The following is a 25,107-nucleotide window of genomic DNA, read 5'->3' on the forward strand; positions in this document are numbered from 1 at the left end:
TAACATTGATTAAAACCTATATTATTCATCTCCTAATAGATTTTCCAGCTTCTGCTCCATTCATCATTAAAGTTATCCTGTGTACTGCTGCTAGATGACCCTTTCCTAAATGTTTCCTTTTTCATGTCAGGTTATTACTCTTAAGTGTTCAATTAGTGACTGATAGATTTCCTAATTTGGCTTTCAGGGTTTTCCGTAAAATGATCCTAGTCTATTTTTCTAAACTTATTTCATCTTACTTCCTAACTTGAAGTGTTCCCTGAGAGTGATCTTCAGATTGTTTGCTGATATCATATGCAGTTTGTTCTTTATGTCACTTATCTTAAATCCTAAAAATCTTTTAATGCACAATTCAAGTTCTACCTCTTTGAAGTTTAATCCCTTTCTCTGAACTTTTAAGATACTTACCTGCACCACTGGCATTTGATTTGTGCTCTTGTTCTGTCTTAAAAAATTTTTTTTTCTTATTTATTTTTTTATAACCATGTTTTTGTTCCTTATAGGCAGATATCCTGGTTACCATTTAGCATTGTCCATTTTATTGCACATGTTGTACAGATACTTAAGAAACATTTAATGGATAAGAAGTTTGATGATCAGAAAGTGTTCTGAAACTTAAAGTATTTTACACATGGAAATAAATATACTAATTATATTAATTGTATTTTCCTTATTTCTGAAGTAATGCTCATTGTAACACAAAAGCACTGTTGAGTTACAAAATCTAACTTAATTTGAAAGGAAAAAAAGATTCATTTCAGAATCTTGTTTGTTGTTCTAGATAAAAATTTTAGTGACAACAATTTATTTAAATTTTAAGACTCTTAACTTCAGATGTTTTTGAATTACCCATTCTTTGTTAGTACCATTAAATAATATGCAGTCATTAACCTTGCTAAGTTTTTAGTGATCGTCTCAAAATAAATTTAGTACTATATTCCAAATATGATTTGTCAGTCAAAAGGAAAAGATGAGATTCTAGCTGCCTTTGGTTTGAATACCACATTCCTGTTGCATCATTAGATTTTTATTAGGTCTCTCACACAATTCAAATTTAGCATGTGGTAAAACCACATCTCTAACTCTTTTTGTGGAGTTGTGTGATAGCTGTTATGCAATTTTCTAACAAATATTTATTGACCTACAGTTAAATGTTACTTTATTGGTCATAAAATATAAATCAAATGTAAATCTAATAGGAACAATAGGGTGTGCACAAGTCGTTGTAAAAACAGGCAAAATATGAAAAATGTGAAAAATGTGTGCTATGGGTGTTTAAAAGGAAAGAGAACTTCTTACTGAGGCTCTCAGCAAAGGACCTGGAACTAGGAAATTTCATGCTATATATAAGTGGCCATACTAGATATTTTTAACAGAAATCTGTTTTATTGATGTATATAAATGCACTACATTTTCTAGCATAGATCTAATTTCAGATATTTTATTTTGTTGCCTCAATTATTTTGTTTAGAGTGTTTCAGAATTTGTACCCTTAAAACATGTTGTAACTACGATAGTTAAACCCTGTATACCTTAACTAAAAATGTGATGGTGTCATGGTTTTATTTCTCCCTTCCTTAGAAGTAGGCCTACAAAATGACTTGAATGGTATAATTACAGACTTCATGCTAAGTCTGTCCTGCACCTCTATCATATAACAAATGGTAGTTTTGGTCCAGTACATCCCCTCCTACACAGGATTTGTGTTTATATAGAATTTATTGATTATTTTCTTAATAACAATTTGTAGTACAAACAACAACTTTGTGATGATAATAATAATTTGTATTTATATAACAATGAGTTTACAGTCTGCTGAAAACAAAAACATTTGATTGGAAGTTTTTTTTGCGGTTTGGGACCTGATTATTCCTTACTCCTGAAATATGATGGTATCAAGAACACATGTGTCCCCTTGGCTGGTTCCTGACTGGAGTTGGGTTAGTCTGGAAGTGTCTTGAGTTGTATGTAACTCTGTGATAATCATGAGTGGAGTAGGAGAAGCCTAGGACACTTTTAACTCCACAGACATACCAACAGACTTTGAAAAGCAGAAAGAATCCAGAAAGCACGAATGAATGCCTGCTCATAAAGAAAAGTTAAGGAATACATTTGAATTGTCTAAAATGCCATTGTTATGGATATGGAAAAATAAAAATTTGAAAAAGGTTGATTTGGTCCTTAAATCCCTCCCAATAAAATTCGAGCAGGTAAGTGAAGAAAAATGGTATTTATTTGGTGCCTACTTTATGACAGGTATGGTGTCCTTTAATATATATTCTTAGTTTAAGTGCATTTCACACTCGTGTTTGCCTCAGTAGTAGATTTTCTAATATGTGATACACTTTATTCTTACCCAATTCTTCTTTATACAGAAAGCAAAATCCTACAGATATGTTAAAAATCAGAACAAAACTGAAGGGACACTGACTACTTGAATTACTTACTGAAGTATAAAAAGCTAGAGCTGAGCTGTGTTTATGTTAATTTTGTCCTTAAGATGCAAAATTGTGAGCTGATCATTGCTTTGAGTGTAGCTTCACAGATATGATCTAAACTGGAAATAATCAAATTCATTTTACATGTTTTTAAGAACTAGCTGGTACTTATGTGGAAAAGGGGAATAACTTTTTTTAAAAAAAACTTTAAAACTAGTTTCTCTCCTACTTTGAAAAGGGAATGGAAGTAAGAGGTTAAAAGTGTTTTTTCTATTTAAAATTCTTTCCTTTAAAAATGATCTAAAATCACATGTGTCTGATAGTTTATTTAGTTGTGTAGCTTTTAATGTCAGAGTTTCTAGAGTTGACCTATAAATTGGATTTTAAAAATTAGAGACATGCTTAGTAGAAAAGCCCAGCCAGCATTTTCCTCAATTGTTAAGTTATATTTCATACTAAAATATTGCAAGTGTAGTTGGGTCTTTTGTGAGACAAGCATCCTAACTCAGATTTAATCCTTTTATAACCAACCTTGGTCCCCACACCCTCCATACCCCCCACTGGTGTTTAAGCCTTGTGTAAGTTGTGTTATTTTTTTGAAACTCTGTACCCATTAAGAAATAACTGCCCAGTTCCCTCTCTCCCAAGTCCCTGGTAACCTCTAATCTACTTTGTCTCTATGAACTGCCCTTTCTAGGTATTTCATATAAGTGGAATCATACAATAGTTGTCCTTTTATGTCTGTTTTCAAGGTTCCTCCAAATTGTAGCATGTTGCAGAACTTCATTCCTTTTTATGACTGAATAGTATTCCATTGTATGTGTATACTACATTTTGTTTATCCATCCATGGCTACTTGGGTTGTTTCAAGCTTTTAGGTATTGTGAATAAAACTGCTATGAATACTGTTGTACAGGTATTTGTTTGAGTATCTTTTTCAATTCATTGGATATTTACCTAGAGGTGGCATTGCCAGATCATTTGGTAATTCTAAGTTTGTCTGTGGAACCGTGAAACTTTCCCACAGCAGCTGTATCATTTTATGCATGCAGATTTCAGTTTCTCTACATCCTTACCAACACTTGTTTTTTTTTAGTTGTTTTTATTAATAGCCATCCTAGTGTGTGTGAAGCCATCATTTGTGGTTTTGATTTGCATTTCCCTAATGGTTAATGATGTTGAGCATCTTTTCATATGCTTATTGGCCATTTGTATATCTTCTTTGGAGAAATATCTATTCAGCTCCTTTCTCTGTTTTTAATTCGGTTGGTTGTCTTTATAATTGTTGTAGGATCTCTTTATATATTCTGGATATTAAGCCTTTATCAGATATATGACTTGGAACTGTGGTCTTTTTAGTTTTAATATGCTATAATTTACTAATTCTACCTTTGTGTTTTAATTTATTTCAATCTTTTCATTATTTTACATGTTTATTAAACATATAATGTATTCTAGGCACTTTATTAGACACTAGGAATAGAGTAGCTGAACAAGACAGAAAAATTTTTGTTGTGGAGTTATGGACTTGTGGGAAAAACAGGTATTGGAATAGGAATGACAGCTGTGATAAATGTTAAGAAAGGAATGTTCAGAAGATTGGAATGAGAGTACGGGGGAATTGCTTCTGGGGGTCGGGTAAGGAGCCCTACCTAATTGGCATTGAAGATGATCCCTGAAGTATGACTGGAGAAGGATTTGGGTGGCAAAGAAGGGGAGGAAGTGTGTTTTAGACAGAGGAAACTCTGCAAGGAAAATTGAGATGAGAGTGTCATGTTCTTGGAATTGAAAGAATTCCAATATGACTGGTGCTTAGAATGCGAAGGAGGGTGGTTTCAAGTAAAGTTGGAGAGGTAAGCAGATCCTTGAGAGTTTATGGTGACAGTTTTTTACTTAGCATGGAAGGTAAGTAACTTTATGAAGTTTGAAAGGTACAGTCTGGCTGCAAATGAATCATAGTTTGTAAGGGAGTAAGACTAGATGCACTAGTCCTTGTGAGAGTGGTGGTTTGGATCTTCATCCAAGGTGGTAGAGGTGATGAAAGAAAGTGAATAGGTTTGAGAGATATATTGAAGATAGAGTTGATTGTACTTGGTTGATAGATTATGGGATATAGAGAGGAGTCAAGAATGACTGTTTGCTGATTTGAGCAACTTTGTGGCTTTGGGGCCATTTACTGAGAAAGGGAAAGCAGGAATGCTACAAATATGAGGAGAGATTTTAAGTTTAGTTTTGGATATGTTGTGTGAAGTTCGTGAAGAGGGCCTAGGAGAGAGCCTCCTGAATGCAAACATGTTTAGGATTAGGTGAAAAAAAAGGTAGAGAGACTGAAGACTGATGAGAAAAGTAGAAGACAACCTGAGAGCATGGTATCATGGTAGCTAAGGAAAAGAGTATTTCAAGAAGGGAAGTGGTCAGCTGCTGCTTCCTGAACTTGTCATACTGAACATTCCCAATATTTATCCTTTGTACTTCTCTGGTTCTGTTAGCTCTTCCTTGATTTAATTCACATAGTAATCCAGATTTGGATACATCATAGTTATCCGTAAGGGTAAAGAAATAACTTTTTTTGATTTGGGTTTCTAGTGATTCATGGTAATAGTCAATATATTATTTTACTTTTTGGTTACAAGAGCATACTGGACAATGTCTTTGAGGACCTATCTCTTCTAATTCTTTGGTGATTTGTTGCACGGACACAGTTATTCTGTAAGTAGAGCTTGGCTAATTTATTTCTAAATGTATGAAGCACAAATACATTTTATTTATCCATAGTAAAACTGTTGTGAGCATATATATGACTCCCAAAATGTTTTTACATTTCAATTTCATAAATAGCATACTCTTTATCAGTCTGAGCCCTTCACATTCTCTGTCTCTGAGAGACTTTCCTCTTAATATTGAACAGTGTTTCTGAACACATGGCTGTTCAGCTTCACTTGTGTTCAGTGAAGTGTAGCTTATTTTCTTCTAAGATAACGGTTTCCCTTGGACAGCTACTGTTAGGTTTTTATGTGGAGGTGAACCAAAATCTCTTCCTATTTCTGCTCTTTAGAGTAACTCCTTTCTGGATAATAGCCCTTAAAATATTGGAAGACCAGCATTAGATCTACTCTTAGATTTCTCTTTTCTGTTTTGTTTAGTTGTTCTTTGCATGTTTGCTTGTCATTGACTTTAAAATGCTGAATCCAGACTTGAACCCAGTACTTCAGATATGGCCTAACCAGCTGTGTTATTTTCCTGTGGTTGCTATAAAAAAGTACCACAAACTGGGTGGCTTAAAACAACAGAAATTTATCCTCTCACAGTTGTGACAGGTAGAAGTCTGAAATCAAGTGGCAGGGAAGATTCTAGGGAAGAATCTTTCCTTGCCTCTTCCTAGCTTCTGGTGATGCCAAACATAGCTTGGCTTGTGGCAACATAACTCCAGTCTCTGCCTCTTGTCCTCACGTGGCAGTCGTCTCTCTGTGTGTCTCCGTCTTCACATGGTGTTCTCCTCTCTGTGTCTGTGTCCAGATTTCCCTCTTCTTATAAGGACACCAGTCACATTGGATTAGGACCTAACCGAATCTAGAATGACCTCATTTTTAAAAAAACTTCTAATTGTAATAACATGTACAACTAAAATGTTCCCGTTTTAATTACTTTCAAGTGTACGATTCAGTTTGAACACCTGTTTCAAGTTTTCTTGTATATATCTAGGAGTGAAATTGCTGGGTCATATGTTAATTCTGTGTTAAATTTGAGGAACTGCCAAGCTGTTTTCCATAATGGCTGAAACATTTTACATTCCCAGCATCAATGTATGAGATCTTTGATTTTTACACATCCTTGCAAGTACTTGTAATTTCCATTTTTTAGTATATCTTCCTGTTGTGTGTGAAGTGGTATCAAATTGTGGTTTTGATTTGAATCTCCCATGATTAATGATACTGTGCATCTTCTCATATGTTCCTTGGCCATTTGTATATCTTCTCTGGAGAAATGACTGTTTAAGTTCTTTGTTCATTTTTGAATTCTGGATACCTGACTCTTACGAGATATATGATTTTCAGATATTTTCTCCCATTCTGAAGATTGTATTTCGTTCTCTTGATTAGTATCCTTGGATGCAGAAAAGGTTTTTTAAGTGCAATTTTATTGAGATACATTTGCAGAAAAGATTTTGATTTTGATGAATTCCAAGTTATCTATTTTCTCTTGGTGTCATATGCTTGGTGTCATATCCAAGAATCCATCACTAATCCAAGGTTGTGAACACTTATCCCAGTGTTTTCTTCTGAGAGCATTTTCAGTTATTTTTTTATATGGCATGAGATAAGGGCCCAAATTCACTCTTCTGCATGTAGCTACCTAGTCCTAGCACCATTTGTTAAAGAAACTCTTTCCCCACTGAATAGACTTGTTAGCCGTGTTGAAAATCATTTGATCACTGATCTATGGGATTATTTCTAGACTCTCATTTCCATTCCATTGATCTCTATTTGTCCTTACGCCACAGTGCTTTTTTAAAATTTATTCTCCTTTTTTATTAATGCCACAGTGTTTTGATTAGTTACTGTAGCTTTGTAAGAAGTTTTGAAATTTGAGTTCTCCAAATTTGTTGTTCATTTTCAAGATTCTTTTGGCAATTCTGTGTCCCTAGCAATTCCATATGAATTTTAGGACTAGCTTACTTATTTCTTGAAAAAGACAGTTGGAATTTAAAAAAAAAAATATTTTGAGATATTTTCAAACTTACAAAGATAATACAAATCCCTTACAGAGAATTCCAGTATACTGCTATCCACTCAGATACCCATATCCACCAATTTCAACATTTTTCCACATTTGCAGTATCATTCTATCCATCTATCAATCTGTCTGTCCATCCATCCATCCTTCTGTCTGTATATGTATTTGTCAATCCATTTTCTGAACACTTAAGTGTCGATTATGTACGTCATGCTCCTTGAACATTTAATACTGCCATGTGCGTTTCCTAAGAACAAGGATATTCACTTACGTCACCACCTGACGTACAGTTATGTTCAAGATTGTTAACATTGATATAAACCTTACAGTCTGTGTACTGGTTGGAAGTTGTATGTACCCCAGATTAACATGTTCCATTAACTTAATCCATTCCTGTGGGTGTGAATCCATTGAAAGTACAACCTTTTTGAAGAAGTTACTTCAATTAAAGTGTGGCCCCCCCAGTCATGATGGGCCTTAATCCTATTACTATGGTCTTTTATAGGCAGAATGAAATTTAGACAGGTAGAGAGAAAGCCACAGGAAGTTAAGAAGCTGAAATTCAGTGGAACCTGAAAGGGAGCTGAGAGCCCAGGAAAGGTTGCCATGTGTATTTCCATGTGATAGAGGAGCAAAGGACCAAGGATTGCTGGCAGCCAATCCTAGAATGCCATAGTCTGGGGAGAAATCATGCCTTGATGATACCTTTGTGTGGACTTTTTCCTGGTCTCAAATTGAGAACTATTAAGTTCCCATTTTTTAACCAACCCATTGCATGTTATTTCCTTGAGCAACTGAAACAGATTTAGGTACCAGGAGAGTTGGGTGCTGCTCTTGCAAATGCCAAAAAATGTGGAAATGGCTTTGGAATTGGGTAATGGGTAGAGGCTGGAAGAATCCTGAGTTGCTTGATAGAAAAAGGCTAAATTGCTCTGAAGACATTATTGGTAGAAGTATGGATGCTGAAGGTACTTTTAATGAGGCTTTAGAAGGAAACGATGAATGTGTTATTGGAAACTTGAGGAAAGGAAATCCTTGTTTTAAACTGGCAGAGAACTTGGGGAAATTGAGTTCTGATATCTGATGAAAGGTAGAACTCAAAGTGATGAACTTGGATATTTAGCTGAGGAGATTTCCAAGCTAAGTATGGAAAGTGCAGCCTGGTTTCCTCTTGTGGCTTATAGTGGGAGAGGAAAAGGATAAGCTGAGAACTGAACTGGGCACAAAGAAACTAGAAATTGATGGTTTGGAAAATTCTGAGCCTATCCAGATAGTGTGCTCTGAGACTCGGGCCAAAAGTGGCTCTATCAGGGACCTCCCTGAACTTCTAGAAAGTGAGTACCTGGAGAATAGTGAGGATTTAATTAAACATGGAACCAGTCAGCCGCTTCAGGGGAAGTCGGGATTGGAAATGCAGTTATCCAGGAAGGATCTATGGAAAGTCCTTTTGTCTAATAGTTTGGACCCCTGTGAACTACATGCAAAGCTCACAAGTTTTTTTGTGAGATATATGTGAGTGGAACCACTGCCAACCTGAACTGAAAGGGACAAACCGAAGGAAGAGTGACTTCAAAGGCTGAACTGTGGAAGCTAAGGTCTGGACTGAAGAGATCTCCTTGGGCCCAGAGAGTGGGCCCATCAAGTGTGTGGAAAGGGCAGGTCTGCCCCGGTGTTTGGAGAGGGTGGGCCTTCCACCCTATTGTCCAGGGAGAGTGCTACCACCCTAATGTTAAGAGATGGTGGGGCTTGTACCTCAGCATTCTCAGACAGCCTGGCTGCCGTCCCAATGTTCAGAGAGGAAAGTGCCTGTGTGTCGGCATTTTTGTAGAGACTGGCTGCCATCCTGATGCTTGGAGAGGATGGGACCTGTGTTCTGATGTTCGTGGAGAGCCTGGCCTCCATCCCGATGTTTGGAGATGGTGGGGCTTATGCCCCAGGGTTTGCAGAGACTGGCTGCCATCTCCATGCTCAAACAGGGTGGGGCCTTCACCCCAGTGTTCAGGGAGAGCATGATCACTGCACAAGCATTTGCAATGCGTGGAGCTGCTGTTCCATTAGGCCCAGAGGTCAAAACATAGATGGATCTCAGACCTTGAAATCGAATGGAGTTTATACTGCTGGATTTTGGAATTGTCTGGGATCCGTAACCCCTGTTTTCCTTCCAATTTTTCCCTATTGGAATGGGAATACTTAACCTATGCCTGTTCCCTCCACTGTATATTAGAAGCAGATAGCTTGTTTTCTAGGTTTCACAGACTAAGGGAAATTGTGCTCCAGCACAGACCATACCCATAGCCGATTTTGATGAGACTTTGTCTTGAAAAGACATAAGACTTTTGAGATGTTGTGATGGTATGAATGTATTTTACACGTAGAAAGTACATTTTTGGGGGAGTAAACAGGGCGGAATGTGGTGGTGTGGAGCTTTATGTACCCAGAAAAACATGTTCTTAAACTTAATCCATTCCTGTGGATGTGAACCTATTGTAAGTAGGACCTTTTGATGAGGTTACTTCAGTTAAAGTGTGGCCCACCTGAATTAGGGTGCATTTTAATTCTATTACTGGTGTCCTTCATAAGTGGAATGAAATTCATGCAGACAAAGAGAATGCCATGGGAAGTAAGAAGCTGAAATTCAGTGGTAACTGGGACAGAAATGACAGCCCAGGAAAAGCCGTCATGTGCATTGCCATTTAACAGAGTGAAGGTTCAAGGATTGCCAGCATCTAGCCCCAGAACACCACAGTCTTCTGGGAGAAAGCATCACCTTGATGATGCCTTGATTTGGACATTTTCCTAGTCTCAAAACTATGAGCCATTAAATTCCCGTTTTTTAACCAGCCCCTTTCATGATATTTAATTGAGCAGCCTAGGAAACTAAAACAATCTATATCCCCAATTTTTTATATGTCCCATTTGTTTTCTGTCGACTCTTTCTTCTTCCCTTATTTGATCCTGTCCAGGATCGTGTACTACATTTAATTGTCATTGTCTCTTTAGTTGCTCTTTCTTTCTTTCTTTTTTTAATTGTAGGAACATACATACAACATAAACTTTCTCATCTCACCCACTCCCAAGCTTACCATTCAGGGGAATTAATCACATTCGTAATGCTGTTGTACCCTCACCACCCTCCATTACCAAACTTTCCCCCATCTCCCCAAATAGAAACATTACACAATTGCACATTAACTCCTTGTTCCCCCTGTCTCCTACCCCAGCAACTTATGCTCTAATTTTTGGCTCTGCAAGTTTGCATTTTCTCTGATATTTTTTGCAGTTACCATGGTGCTTAAATTTAACATCCTAAATCTCATTTGCTTTGATACCAATTTAGATTCAATAGGGTACCCAAACTTTGTTCCCAAACCCCTCCATCCACCCATGTGGTTCTTGTCACAAATTGCATGTTTATACATTATGAGTCCAAAATCGCTGATTTATCATTACATTTTATGCATTTGCTTTTTAGATCCTGTAAGAAGAAGTGGAGTTACAAACAAAAACTACAATAATACTGACATTTATATTTTCCCATGCCATTTCCCTTACTGGAGATCTTTATTTCTTCATTGCTTCTATCTGTTCTCTTGTCCTTTCCTTTCAACCTGCAGAGCGCTTTAGCATTTTTGGTGGTGGTGGTGGTGGTGGTGGTGGTGGGGCAGGGCCGTAGTGACAAGCTCCCTCAGCTTTTGTTTATCTGGGAATATCTTAATCTCTTCTTCATTTTAGAAAGACAGTTTTGCCGGATATAGAATTCTTAGTTGGCATTTTTTTTGCTTTCAGTACTTTAATAGATCATCCGACTGCCTTCTTGTCTCCATGGTTTCTGATGAGAAATTGGCACTTTTTGAGACTTCCTTGTATGTGACATGCTGTTTTTCACTTGCAGCTTTCAGAATTCTCTCTTTATCTTTGGACTTTGACAATTTGATTATAATATTTTGCAATGTGGGTCTATGTGGGTTTATCCTGTTTGGAGTTCGTTGAGCATCTTGGACATGTATGTATATTCATGTTTTTTGTTAAATTGGGGAAGTTTTCAGCTATTTTTTCTTTGAATATTCTTTCTGCCCTTTTCTCTCTTTTTTCTTCTTCTGGTATTTCCACATGCATATATTGGGATGTTTGATGATGTCCCACAGGTTCCTTATGCTCTGTTCACTTTTCTTTATTCTTTTTTCTTCTTTCCCAGTCTTTCCAGATTGATCTGTGGATTGTTCACCTTCAGAGCTTATCCATACAATGACTTTGTAGAATAGTTCCAGGCAGAAGCTTAGATGCCTCCCTGATCCTTTATCTGCATCCATCTTGTCTTCGGCATGTGCCTATTTTCACAAAGATTAATGTCCTCTCTTTCATAGGCAACAACTTTGTCATGGTCTGGAGTACTGCACTCTCTTGTCCAGTACTCCCTTGTCCAGGCAGCCTTGATTGGTCTCCCACAGAGTTTTGTAGGAGAGCTCTGTGACCTGTCTTACACCTGTGGGCAAATTCTGGGATAGTGAGCCTGAGATGAGTGTCCTGGTCAGTCCCTCTTTATATCACCAGACATACATACTCATAATCTGTGCATGAGGGTTACTCTGTTCCCTCTGGAGCTGCGACTAGATACCTGCCCTGGGAGTGCCGATTGGCTCTATACTGAGTTGGTGAGGGATAGCAGCAGGACCAGGAGATCCACCACTTTTAAGTAGCCTTTTTCTAGATTTGGTACTCACCCTTTTTCTTGATTTACTGCAGTCTTTTAACCATTTTCTGGAGCTTTGAGAAAGATGTTTCTGCCAATTCTTGGTGGTAGTTCAAAGCTCCTTTGGGTTGACAGGGCCCTGAAGCTTTTCACTCCACCGTCATTTAGTAGGATTGCATTTTAACTTAACTAATTATATTTGCAAGACCCTGATTCCAAATAAGGTCACATTCTGAGATTTGGGTGCACATGAATTTTGGGGGGCTCTATTCAACTCAGTACACCACCTTAATGTGAGTATTGCTGGACTGTTATGATTGACCTGGTTATTACTAGAAAGAGTAAAATAACTTTACTGTCCTGCTGAAAGTATTTTTTAGAACTTTTTCCAGGCATAAGCTTATTCTGGCCTTAGATTTCCTGGTTCTATTTCCGTGGATTCAATGGTTCTTGATTATGTCCCTTCTTTCATCTGTATGAATCTTTTTTAATGCAGGTGCTTGTAAGAGAACTTCCTCTGAGGCCATGTTGATATATTTAGAAGATTGCTTTTTTAATTGGTGTTATTTAAACTTGCAGTCAAGATTCCATTTTTTAAACTCTCCTCTTCTTTGAGAATCTATTTCTTCTTAAAATCCCCAAGTAGTTTTTTTTTTTTTTACCTTTTTGATGAGCATTTTAAAAAATGCTCTATTGAAACCTTTGCTATCCTATGCTTTCTCTTTTTGCTATAACAAATTGCAAGGTGGTAGGACCCTGACGTTTCTTTCTTCCTAGGTTCTTGTCACTACATCATCAACCAGTTATTCCTAGTTTATCAATATAAAGTTGGAATAGAAATTCCCATCATTGTATTCTTTTTCTTCCAGAAGTTAAGATTATCAGCAAGACAAATTGAAAGACTGTCAAACTCTGCTTTAGCAGAAAGCAGTACCTCTTTTTCATCAAAAAGTACATCTTAAGTGGAAGAGACACTGAGGACAAAAATTTAAATATAGTAGTCGTTTATCCAAGTGAAGGAGGTCTGAGCTACATGAGTGGCCTCAGTTGGATGGGAGGAACTTAGCTAGCAGTGGAGTTTGGAGGAAGGGCTTGGATCTTCAAAGCTCCCTGGATGTGGCAAAGTAATGGGGTCGGGAGTGTAATAATGCAATAATTGAGGAGCGTAGGGAAGAGATGATTAGTTTCATCTCTAAAGAGAAATGATCTGAGATGATGAGCATGTGTGGCAGATGGCAGCCCTACAGCAAACAAAAAGGGGGGGGGGGGACAAAAAGGAATAGAGAATGTTACAGTTTATAGGGATATCATCCTAGAGATGTTTTAGAGAGCTTTTGCTACTGATAGAATCATCTGCTAGTTGCCCAAACAGGTCTTCATTAATTCAACAAATGACTTTTGAGTTCCTTTTGTGTGTCGTATTCCTTTCTCTTACCTGGTCTCTTGCTCTCCTTCTACTTCTTCACAGTACTGTTGCCCCAATTCTTTCTTTTTGTTCAACACACAATGCCCAATTTTGCACCTGCAATTCCTTCTTCCTGAAACCGTTGCCTGCTCCGCTCTGTAAACACATGGCTCTTGTTCTTCCACTTCATTCAAGTCTCTGCTCAGATGGCTCCAGAGAATGCTTCTCTACACCCTTTGTAAAGTAGTATCCTTCTTCCTCCTGTCACTCTGTGCTTCTATCCTGCTTTGTTTTTCTTTATAGCACTTATCACTACAAACTGACTTTTCCCCTCATTTCCTTCCTTTCTCCCTCCCTTGCTCTCTGTTCACTAACCATGTATAAACTAGAATGTATTCTCTGGATTGCATTGTTCACTCCTGTATCCACTGGCCTAAACCTTTTCTTGGCCTAGTAAGTTCTCAATAAGTATCTGTGGAATGAAGGAATACCATAGAATCAAGTTCATGGTTCTGATCACTCTCTTTGGATGTTCATCTCCAGTTTGCCAGTTTTACTTCTTTGATCTCCTTTTAGAGTTCCTTTCATTGACACATTCTTTTAGATAAACTATTGATTATGCTTTATAATTCAGTCCTTTTTTTGTCTTTCACTAGGAATATGTCCTGTATTTTGCAATCCTTGAGCTACCTTATATATGCTTATGTGTATCCTGTAGGATGGAACTGGTGGAAATGTCATTGGTTGGCTAATTAAAGACCTTGGTTTAGATTCAAGCTTCAGTTTTATTTGTATGATCTTGGTCAAGTCACCCTTCTCTGATTTGTGAAGTTTGTAATTTTAGCTGATCTCTATGATTTTATGCATTTGATTTGCATTAGGTAGCTGAGTAATTGAACCCTCCCTCTGCTCTTAAATCCTTTCATTGTTTTAGTTTTTTACATACAGTAGTTTTGCTTGTCAATTGTTTAATTACATAGTTGTATGAAGTCAGAAAATATTAACAAAAACCCTTTTTTCTCTCTACTAGATAAATTTACTTATTTGTGTATTTTGTAACTGCCATTATGGTAGGTTTTCCCCATCTCTGCTCTCCTTTATATGGGAAAGACTCACAATGATGATCTATTTGCCTTTTTACATACCATAAAGTTACTTATTTTAGTTCAAGTGTTAGTTTCACTTTTATCTGCCTTGGGAACTCTTCTAGATTCTTGTTTACGTATTTTTGCTTATTTGTGGTAATTTTTGTACCTCAGGGCTATCAGTTAAGCTTTGAGCTGTTTTTCGAACTGGGGAGCCCTAGAGTTTCTATGAAGGATGTCTCATGTTTTGCCTAGTGGGGTGCCTTTGGGCTGGCTCTGCCCTTTCCCCTTCTACAAACCTCTATTTTTTCCTTCCTTCCTTCCCTCCTTCCTTCCTTCCATCCTTTCATCTACCCTTCCATCCTTCCATCCTTCCACCCTTCCATCCATGCATCCTTTGGGCTTTTACATTTCAAAACGTGCTGGTGGAAGTACATGAGATATTTGATTTGATTTATAATATTTTATGTTAATATTGGCAACTTACCTTAGAAACTCATTTGGATGAAGACTCAAACATATTTATTAAGAAGGTGAATGTTAAGAGAAAAAGAGCATCTGGAGGCATGAACTTAACTTAGTTAAGTGCAGTTTTATTAGGAGGAATTGCTAACCCAGTTTAAGGAGCCTACATGATTGACCTCTATTCATGAAGACAGTCCTTGTCTCTGGGGCTCCAGGGTTACACTTATAGTACTCTGAAGTAAGATTTTGCCTTAGGTTTACTCCCTGTGTTGCCAAGGTACCTCATTAAGTTGAGGCTATTTGTCCTACGATGGCTTCTGTTCAAATGATGCACCCTTTATCTGTTGCTGTTTTCTAGTGAGAGTCAGAGCCACACTATCTTTAGCCAAATGGCGATCATATGGGAAAAGGCAACTTCTTTCTACTCTATATTCTTACTGTGCAACCTATAGACGGATACCTCATTTTATATAAAGATGTAGAAGGTACATGTACTTCCAAAAACTCAAGGAATCATGCATTAACTTTTTATTTTGTTACTCTGCTTCAGGAGTCGTTCCTGTACCTCTATTATTTGTCTGGTTTAGGAGTAGAGTGCTTTGCTAAAACCTGAGAAAAGAAAACCAGCTATTATTACCACATGGTGCAAATGCATCTTCAGAATACTGGGACTCATGAATTGATAGCCTTGGCTGCTTTGCATCTGCTTGGTGAATTTTTCAAAAAGCTTTCATTTGGTAACTAATTTTTGCCCTCCTATAACCGACTTCCCTCCATTCTTTACAGCTTTACTATAATATCACTGAGGAATGCAAAAAGAGTAAAAGAAATAATTACAATAGGATTATTATAATCAAGATGAGTGACTAAGTTTCTGTTGATCCATTGAATCAATGGAGTGATTTAATCTGAGGGTGGGAAAGCATTCCAGTGCTAATAATGTTCTTTATATGGGGTATCTTACCTCCTCAAAGGAAATTTAAAGTTTATCTTCAATGACAGTATAATACATTATAATAAAGCAAAAGAATTAAACTTGCTGAAACAAACCTAGTAAAAGGGAACAAAGTATAGTCATGGCATGGGAAGTGTTTTAAGCATTAACAATTAAAGAGAATTTCTTATGATGCTTTTCAGTTCTTCTAGATTAAAGCACAATTTTCAGTGAAAGTCAAATGAGGTTGTATTTTCATTTTTATATCTTGTATTAATTTGTTCAGATTTTAAAAGGTGACTTGGTGGGAGACTGATATTACATTAAGACTGTTACAACATTCAGCAGGTATTAGTTTGACCTTCTTCATCTCACGTGCTTATGGTATAGTAGAAAGAGCAATAGGCAGTAACTGCATGCTAGAGTTCTACACCTAGTTCTAATCTTGTGACTGTGAGTCATATCCTTTGATAAAAATTATTCATCACCTTTGAAATATTACTGATGATAAGATGCAGTAATACATATAAAAGTGCTCTGAAGATCATAAAGCTCTGAATAAATGTAAGAGGTGTTCTAATCCTATTATTATCACCACCGTTCACCATCTTTACTAAATCTCTTGGGGCTTTTACCACTAAGAAAGTTGTCTTTCACCACACAATTTTATTTTATGCCCCAGATTTTTGGAATGCCATGATTTTCATAAAGTAGTGTTCACTGAAGTTTTTCTGACTTTTGGACCAAAAGTGTAAACAATTCAACAATCAGGTTATGTTTTCAGATTTTTAAAGTTCAATGCTTGTTGAAAAACTGAAGGTAGTATGTGATTTGCCAATCAGCTACATTTTGTTATGATTTCATATTATGTTTTTTATCCAATAAAACTTTTGCAAAGAATTTGCATTTTATATAAGTATTAAAATAGTGGAAAGGTACAAAATATCAAGCAGATAGTAACAGAATCAAAATTATGAAATTGGAATCCAGCGGCTTGGCATTATGTCCAACTTCTGATTATTAATTTGTAGTTTAATTTACTCTGGCTTCTTGCTGCCACTTACCTGGCTTCTAGGCTCTCCTCATTCCCTCTTCTATTGATACATGTGTTAGATACAAATTAATTTTGATATTAATAAAAGCAGTGCATCTTTGGAGTATGATCTAAATTTGATTTTTTGTTCTTATTATCTATACTACTACTTGATTCTACTTGGATAATTGAGAGCTGCTTTTATTTATAGTTTTAATTAAATTCAAATCTATATTGAGAATAATGTTTCATATGTACAAGGTGATTTTCTTATTATGAAATCAGTATCAGGGTTGGAAGCAGTGTAGTTCAAGAGTTCATAAATTCTCTGTTGTAATATCCTTCTAGGGTAGTTATCTAGCCTCTGCTTAGACAACTTAAGTGATATAAAACTGTTTTTTGGGGGTAAGAGGGTGTAGCATTCTTATACTGAATGTAAATGTCTTCTTGAAATTTTATCCCCCTCCCCTTTTTTTTCTCCATCATATAATATATTAATGTTCTTCCTTATAATGCTTTTAGGGTATAATGAATTTTGTAGAACAATAAATCCCAAGTGACAGATATATTAAGTCCTTGGACATTTAGTATTTAGTCTGTTTAACAAAGATGTTCTTTTACAGGTAGTTTTATATAGAAAATTAAAAAAAAATTATGTATGTGTATATAGTTTTGATTTGTTAATGCTGCCAGAATGCAGTATACCAGAAATGGGTTGACTTTTACAATGAGGATTTACTAGCTTACAAATTTACAGTTCTAATGTTGTGAAATTAAAGTATTAGCAGGATGATACCTTCTCTGAAGAAAAGCTGCTGGCATGTGGGACACCTCTGTCACATGGGAAGGCACATGGCTGGTGTCTGCTGGTCCCTCTCTCTCAGGCTTCATTACGTTCAGCTTCTAACTTCAGTGGTTTCCTCTCTCAGCTTCTGTGGATATGTCCTTATCTCTCAGCTTCTCTAGGTCTTCTTTGAGCTCTCTGGGCTTCATCTCCAGTAAAAGGATTAAGACCCATGATGGGGCAACTCCTCAATTGAAGTAACCTAATCAAAAGATCCCATCTACAATAGATCTGTATCCACAGGAAAGAATTAAAAGAACATGGCCTTTTCTGGTGTATATAACAGCTTCAAACCACCACAATGATAAATGGTTTCTCAAAATATTATCCTTTATTAAAAAATATGTGTATTGACTGGGGGGTGTGGGGGCAAGAAGGCAGATAGAGAGGTGTGGAATTTAGTTAGTCCCCTGGAGGAACTAATAAACAACCAAGAACAACTAGTAAATAATCTGGAACAACTGCTGGGGGACATCCGTGACTGTCCACACATTGTACACCAACCTGCATTGGGTGGAATGGCTGAGAGTGCAGCGTAAGATCTGTAAGTAAAAACTGCAGAACTGCACTGGGAGCTCCCTCCCCCCATGGCAGGCTGAGCTGCAAGACCTCACTATGGGAGAAAGAAGCATTCCCAGAGCGAGCAAATACAGTGCAACCTAGCTCCAACTGGGGTTTTATTTTATTTTATGTTATATTTTATTTATTTATTTATTTTTTAGATTTGCTAATGTGCATTTAATCATCAAAGGACTGAAGATGTCTGGGCTTTTATTCTGTAATGTTTCTAAGACTGTGTCCATTGAATGCAACCAAAAATGAAGAAGTCTTGGCAGAACAGGAGAAGTGATGCACACTAGATGATCAGATCAATTTAAATATTCATGGCATATAGCCTAGTCCATGCTCTAGCTGTTTCTATGGCTTGGGCTTCGTTGGTCTTCCACTGCTCCGCTACATCATTTGCTAATGGACCATCTGGATTGGGAGCACTTAACAAAGCCTGGATTGATAGCAGAACTGTGGGGATCTGCAGTGCTGGGGACCACTTATCTTTCAAAATATCTAAATATATTCTTCCCAACTTGTCTATATTAGGGTGATATATTTTGGTCATGAAACGTACTTTAGGGGCTGCCATTGGGTATTCTTCTGGAAGGAAGAGTTCAAGTTTTAAAGTCCCTCCTTCAAAGGGGGAATCCTGGGGGCCAGCAATGACCCATGAAAATAATGGATGTTGCTTTCATCTGGTTCTGCTTTAATACTGGGAGCTGGTTCTGCCAGCAAACGCTGGGTTTCCTTGATAGTCCTGTGGGGCAGTCCTGCCATCTTCCCAACTGGGGTTTTAATTAACAAATGTGGACTGCTGAATACAAGGTACAAACATAGGCAAAGCCCTAACAAGCAGCAAAGTACCCTGAGGTTGCTCCTAGTGGAGAAGAGGTGGGGCTGATGGAAAAAAATAAAAATAAAAAAAAAAGAAGGAAAAATACAGAGGCTTTTAAAGACAACTGACCTTAGAGAGCCAGAAAATGTCTGTGCCCTGAGAAAGGGAGCCCGGAAGACCGGGTGCTCTCTCTGACCAACGGGCGACACTGGGGAGGTGGTGGACTGGCTCTGCAAGGGAGCTTTCTTTACCTTTTTCTCTCTCTCAACCTGTGTGGCTCAGTGGAGAGAGCCTCAGCCATTTTTAGTTTGCAGTGCTCTGACCCGGACAGGGGTGGAGTTAACAGAGTCAGAGAGACAAAGCAGTAATTCAAATGCAGAAGATAACTCCCTAGAGGGTATATCTTCCCTAAGAGGAAGGAAGCGGGGCCCAGCTCTAATGCTGGCCCTCCCTTCAGAACTCAGACCCCAGGGCCTGGGGGAAAACAGTCAAAACAGAAACAACCTAAGCGGAGCATTAAAGGGGCCATACCTCCTTACACCAGTCGGGAGTGACAGGCTGACAGGCGCCACCTGCTGGGCAGGTTAGGAAAAGCACAGCAGCTAGAGGCCTCACAGGAAAGTCTGTCAAATCTTCTAAGACACACCCTCAGCAGAACTTGACACTGAATATAGCCCCATTCTGAGACCTGAACCTGTTCTGGTCTGGGAAAGTCTGATTGGGGTATCCAAGGAAACCAGATGCCCAGACAGTAGAAAACTACAAATTACACTAGGAAAAACAAAGATATGGCCCAGTCAAAGGAACAAATTTACACCTCAATTAAGATAGAGTTGAGACATTGTTTCACTTTAATGAAACAATCAACTAAAGATTTTCAAAGGACTATGCTAAATCAATTCAAAAACCAAGTCAATGAGTTCAGGGAAGATATGGCAAAAGAGATGAAGGCTATAAAGAGAACATTGGGCGAACTGGGTGAACAGAAGGTAGAAATTGGAAGTTTGAATAAACAACTGGCAGAATCTATGGAAATGAAAGGCACAACACGGAGATGAAAAACACAACACGGAGATGAAAAACGCAATGGAGACATACAACAGAAGATTTCAAGATGCAGAAGAAAACACTCAGGAACTGGAGAACAAGATACCTGAAAGCCTACACACAAAAGAACAGATAGGAAAAAGAACGGAAAAATATGAGCTACATCTCAGGGAATTGAATGGCAACATAAAGAACATGAATGTATGTGTCATGGGTGTCCCAGAAGAAGAAGTGAAGGAAAAAGGGGCAGAAGCAATAATGAAGGAAATAACCACAAAAAATTTCCCATCTCTTATGAAAGACATAAAATTACAGATCCAAGAAGCGTAGCATGCCCCAAACAGAATAGATCTGAATAGACCTACACCAAGACACTTAGTAATCAGATTATCAAATGTCACAGAAAAAGAGAGAATCCTGAAAGCAGCAAGAGAAAGCGATCCATCACATACAAAGGAAGCTTGATAAGACTGTGCAGATTTCTCAGTAGAAACCATGGAGGCAAGAAGGAAGCAGTGTGATATGTTAAAGATACTGAAAGAGAAAAACTGCCAACCAAGAATCTTATATCCAGCAAAACTCCTTCAAATATGAGGGAGAGTTTAAAATATTCTCTGACAGACAGTGAGAGAGTTTGTGAAGAAGATGCCTGCTCTACAGGAAATCCTAAAGGGAGTGCTGCAGACAGATAGGAAAAGACAGGAGTGAGAGGTTTGGATCACAGTTTTGGGTAATGGTAGTGCAACAATATAAGTACACTGAACAAAGATGACTGTAAGTATGGTTGAAAGAAGAAGGTTAGGAGCATGTAGGACACCAGAAGGAAAGAGGGAAGATAAAGACTGGGACTGTATAACTCAGTGAAACCTAGAGTGCTCAAATATACAAATATGTTTTTACATGAGGGAGAAAAATGACTGTCAGCCTTGCAAGGTGTTAAACATGAGGTGGTATTGGGGAAAAAAATACAATCAATGCAAACTAGAGCCTATAGTTAACAGAAAAAAAGTGTATTTACACTTGCATGTTTGGTCAAAATTTCTTGTCAATCAGTAGGGCAAAAGTTCTTTAATTTTATGAGAGGACAGGATGGGCAGCAAGTATTCAGGTAGGTATTCCTGTTTGTTTCGAGTAGTCTATTTTTTATTATGTCCATGGGGTCCCTATTTAGAATATGTACTTGTCTTTGTTGATTAATTGCTGTAGTAGCTTGGAAGCTTAAGGCTCTAAGTGTTCCTTTCCTAGCATAGAGTCTTTGTCACAGCATCTGGAAAGTCCTAGGAGTTTTTGGCAAGTGGACAAATGAGAACATGCTCAAAATAAAAGGGTGCCGTATTGATCCCAAGTTAAGGAAAATATAAAAATAGATAATCTTAAAGAAGGGAGCATTCTTTATGAAGTTAATGTGTATAACCTATGGACCCCTATTCACTTGGAAATGGACTATTGTTTTTTCTTTAATATCAACTTTATTGCTGTATAATTTATATAAAATGAAATGTATTATTTACATAAAATGAAATCAGCTTTATCAATGTATAATTTACATAAAATGAAATATACTTCAAAGTATATAGTTTGAAATAAGTTTTGACAAATATTTACACTTGGAAACCATTACCTGGATCAAGGTATAGAGCATTTCCATCATACCAAAAAGTACTCTCATTCCTCTTTGCCGTCAGTCTCTTCCATCCCAGGCAATCACGGATCTGCTTTCTGTCACTATAGATAGGGTTTGCCTGTTCTAGGATGTCATGTATATGAAATTATATTGTGAATAATCTTTTGTGTCTTCACAAATGTACATTATTAATAGTTTGGTTTTTTTCTGTTACTGAATATTTTCCATTGCATAAGTCACTGTTTGTTTCTCTTTATTTGCTGATGGATATTAAGTTATTTCCAGTTTTTAGCTATTATAAATAAAGCTGTTATGAACATTTGTGTCCAGGTCTTTGTATGGACATATACTTTTCATTTCTTTTGGAGTGGAATGGCTGGGTCATTGGACCTTTTATATGTTTGACTTTTTTTTTTTACACCACAGTTTACCATTCTGTTCCTCACTTGTTGTACCCTTGGGCCACTTTCACCCATTACAAATCATGAATACTGCCTCCATAAACACCAGTGTGCAAATGTCCACCCATGTTCCTACTCTCATCTTCCAAGCATATACCCCATAATGAGACTGCAGGACCTTACGGCACCCACATACTTAGCTTCTTGTGGAACCAACACATTGTCCTCCTTCTAGGCTACAACAGTAAATAGTTACATCCCTCTCTCCATGTTTTCTCCAGCACTTTTATCCCTATTTATATTTTTTCCCTGCAGTTTTATAGAGATATATTCACATACCATACAATTATCCACAGTGTACAATCAGTTGTTCATGGTATCTTCATATAGTTGTGCATTTGTCACCACAGTCAGCACTTGAGCATATTGATTACTACAAAAGAAGTGTTTTTTTAAATTCATTTTATTGAGATATATTTACATACCTTGCAGTCATACAAAACAAAGCATACATTCTATTGTTCACAGTACCATTACATAGTTGTGCATTCATCACCAGACTCAATCCCTGACATCTTCATTACCACACACACACAAATAACAAGAATAATAATTAAAGTGGAAAAGAGCAATTAAAGGAAAAAGAACACTGGGTGCCTTTGTTTGTTTGTTTGTTTTCCTTCCATTTTTCTACTCATCCATCTATAAACTGGACAAAGGGGAGTGTGGTCCATAAGGCTTTCCCAATCACATTGTCATCCCTCATAAGCTACATTTTTATACAATCGTCTTCAACATTCGTGGGTTCTGTGTTGTAGGTTGATAGTTTCAGATATTTACTGCTAGCTACTCCAATTCACTAGAACCTACAAAGGGTTGTCTGTATTGTGCGTATCAGTGCCCACGAGAGTGACCTCTCGGCTTCTTTTGGAATCTCTCTGCCACTGAAGCTTATTTCATTTCCTTTCACATCCCCCTTTTGGTCAAGAAGATGTTCTCCATCCCATGATGCTGGGTCTAGATTCCTCCCTGGGAGTGATATTCCACGCTGCCAGGAGATTCACTCCCCTGGGTGTCTGATCCCACGTAGGGGGGAGGGCAGTGATTTCACCTGCCAAGTTGGCTTAGCTAGAAAGAGAGGGCCACATCTGAGCAACAAAGAGGTATTCAGGAGTAGGCCAAAAAGGTGTGTTTTTTTTAAAAGGAATAATAGAAAGATAATAAAAAGAAAAATATCATACAATACAATACAATAGTGAGGTCAGACAAACACCACCACTAAGGAATCCCATGCCACCCCCCCCCCATACTCCCCTCTCATACACATTTAGCTTTGGTATATTGCCTTTGTTAACATTTAATGGAAGCATATTACAATGTTACTGTTGACCACAGACTCCAGTTTGCTTTTTAAAAAATCTGCCAGTTTTCTGAAGTGGTTATACTATTTTGTACTCCTACCAGCAATGTATGAGAGTTCCATTTATTTGTTCCACATCCTACAGTTTGAAATTCTCAGTCTAGTGGGGTGTGTGGTAGTATCTTATTGTAGTTCTAATTTGCATTTCCCTGTTGATTAGTGATGTTCAGCAGGTTTCCATGTGCTTATTAGTCTTGTATGTATCTTCTTTTGTGAAAGGTTTGATCAAATTGTTAAAACTTTAAAAATAAATCATATTATTGAGTTGTAAGAGGCTTTTATGTTATTCTGTATATAAATCCTTTGTCAGATATATGCATTACCGATGTTTTCTCCCAGACTGTGGTTTGTCTGTTTTCTTCTTTTCATCTCTTAAAGAGTAAATATTTATAAATTTTATAAAACCCATTTTATTCATTATTTTTCTTTTATGGTTTTTGTTTTTGTGTCTAATGTATCTTTGACTACTCCAAGGCCATGATGATTTTTTTCTAGATGTTTGTATCTATAGATTTTATATGTAGTCTGTGATCCAATTCAGTCCAATTTTTGAGTATGATAAGGGGTAAAGATCACCAATAATTCTTTTCAGATGGATATCAGTTTGTTCTAGCACCGTGTCTTGAAAAGACTATACATTTCCCATTGAATTATCTTGGTGATTTATTTTTAATTTTTATAAGAGAATCTTATAAAAATTAAAAGATTTTAATTTTTTTAAGGAAAATTTATTTCCTTAACAGTCAAATTGTGTGACATAGTCCACATTTTTCAGGCTTCAAAAAAAAGTTATTTAAAATTGGAATCCTTTTAATTTTAGTTTTTTCCACTTTTGCCGTCCCCTTTGCAGACATTTCAACCTACGAATGAAGAGGGACACTTCTCTTTTCAGTGACGAATTTAAAATAGAAACATCAAATAAAGTACTTGATTATGATACCTCTCATATTTACACTGGACATATTTTTGGTAAGTTGAACTTAAAAGAATGCTTTAAATTTTTTCTACATAAAAAAATACATGTTTTTGAAGTATAAGGAAATATTTTAGAAGAGATGGTATATCCTCAGGAAACTGAATGAGTCATGAAGGATAATGGCCTTTGAAGAGTGAGATAATCCTTGGACCTATCTTTACAAGTATTTTTAATATTGAATTATACAGTATCTTGCTTTTGAGTCTCTCCAGTACCTCCAGATTGTTAGATTTTTCATATGTTTTTAATGACTTCTATAATTTTTCATCTTCCTAGTCTACAGGCAAGAAATTAGCAGTTTTGCTGTGCTTTATAAGAAAAGAGAAAAAATTTTAAACAAAACTGTAAAGATCATCTTAGCAGTCAAAAATAATGACAGTCGTTCACCCCCACCTCCTCCCCATCCCCCACCCAGATTCTGCCATCTCAGAATCTAGTTGCCTTTTTTTTGCTAGAGTTTAATTAACGTAAAGTTTTGGAGAAAATGAAGAAATTATCTTTTTTTTTTTTTTAATCTTCCCTCCCCAGAATCTATTTGCTTTTTGTTCACAATTCTAACCAATTTCTCTTATTACACCAGATTAAAAGGTATGGTAGAGGAGGGGAAACACGCTTAACCCAATA

The 25,107-nt window shown here is 37.0% G+C and overlaps 1 protein-coding gene and 1 pseudogene across 1 annotated transcript in view; one reads left to right on the forward strand and one right to left on the reverse strand.

Annotated features, from left to right (window-relative positions):
- ADAM10 (ADAM metallopeptidase domain 10) overlaps nucleotides 1-25,107 on the forward strand; it is a 194,947-nt gene that overhangs the window by 54,000 nt on the left and 115,840 nt on the right. Inside the window, exon 3 of the mRNA XM_037833846.1 lies at nucleotides 24,358-24,476. Coding sequence (XP_037689774.1) covers nucleotides 24,358-24,476 — 119 coding nt within the window. The remainder of the gene's footprint in view (nucleotides 1-24,357; nucleotides 24,477-25,107) is intronic.
- LOC119530910 lies at nucleotides 18,503-18,957 on the reverse strand (annotated as a pseudogene).

The sequence above is a fragment of the Choloepus didactylus genome, chromosome 4 (genome assembly GCF_015220235.1).
Source record: "Choloepus didactylus isolate mChoDid1 chromosome 4, mChoDid1.pri, whole genome shotgun sequence".
Classification (NCBI taxonomy): Eukaryota; Metazoa; Chordata; class Mammalia; order Pilosa; family Megalonychidae; genus Choloepus; species Choloepus didactylus.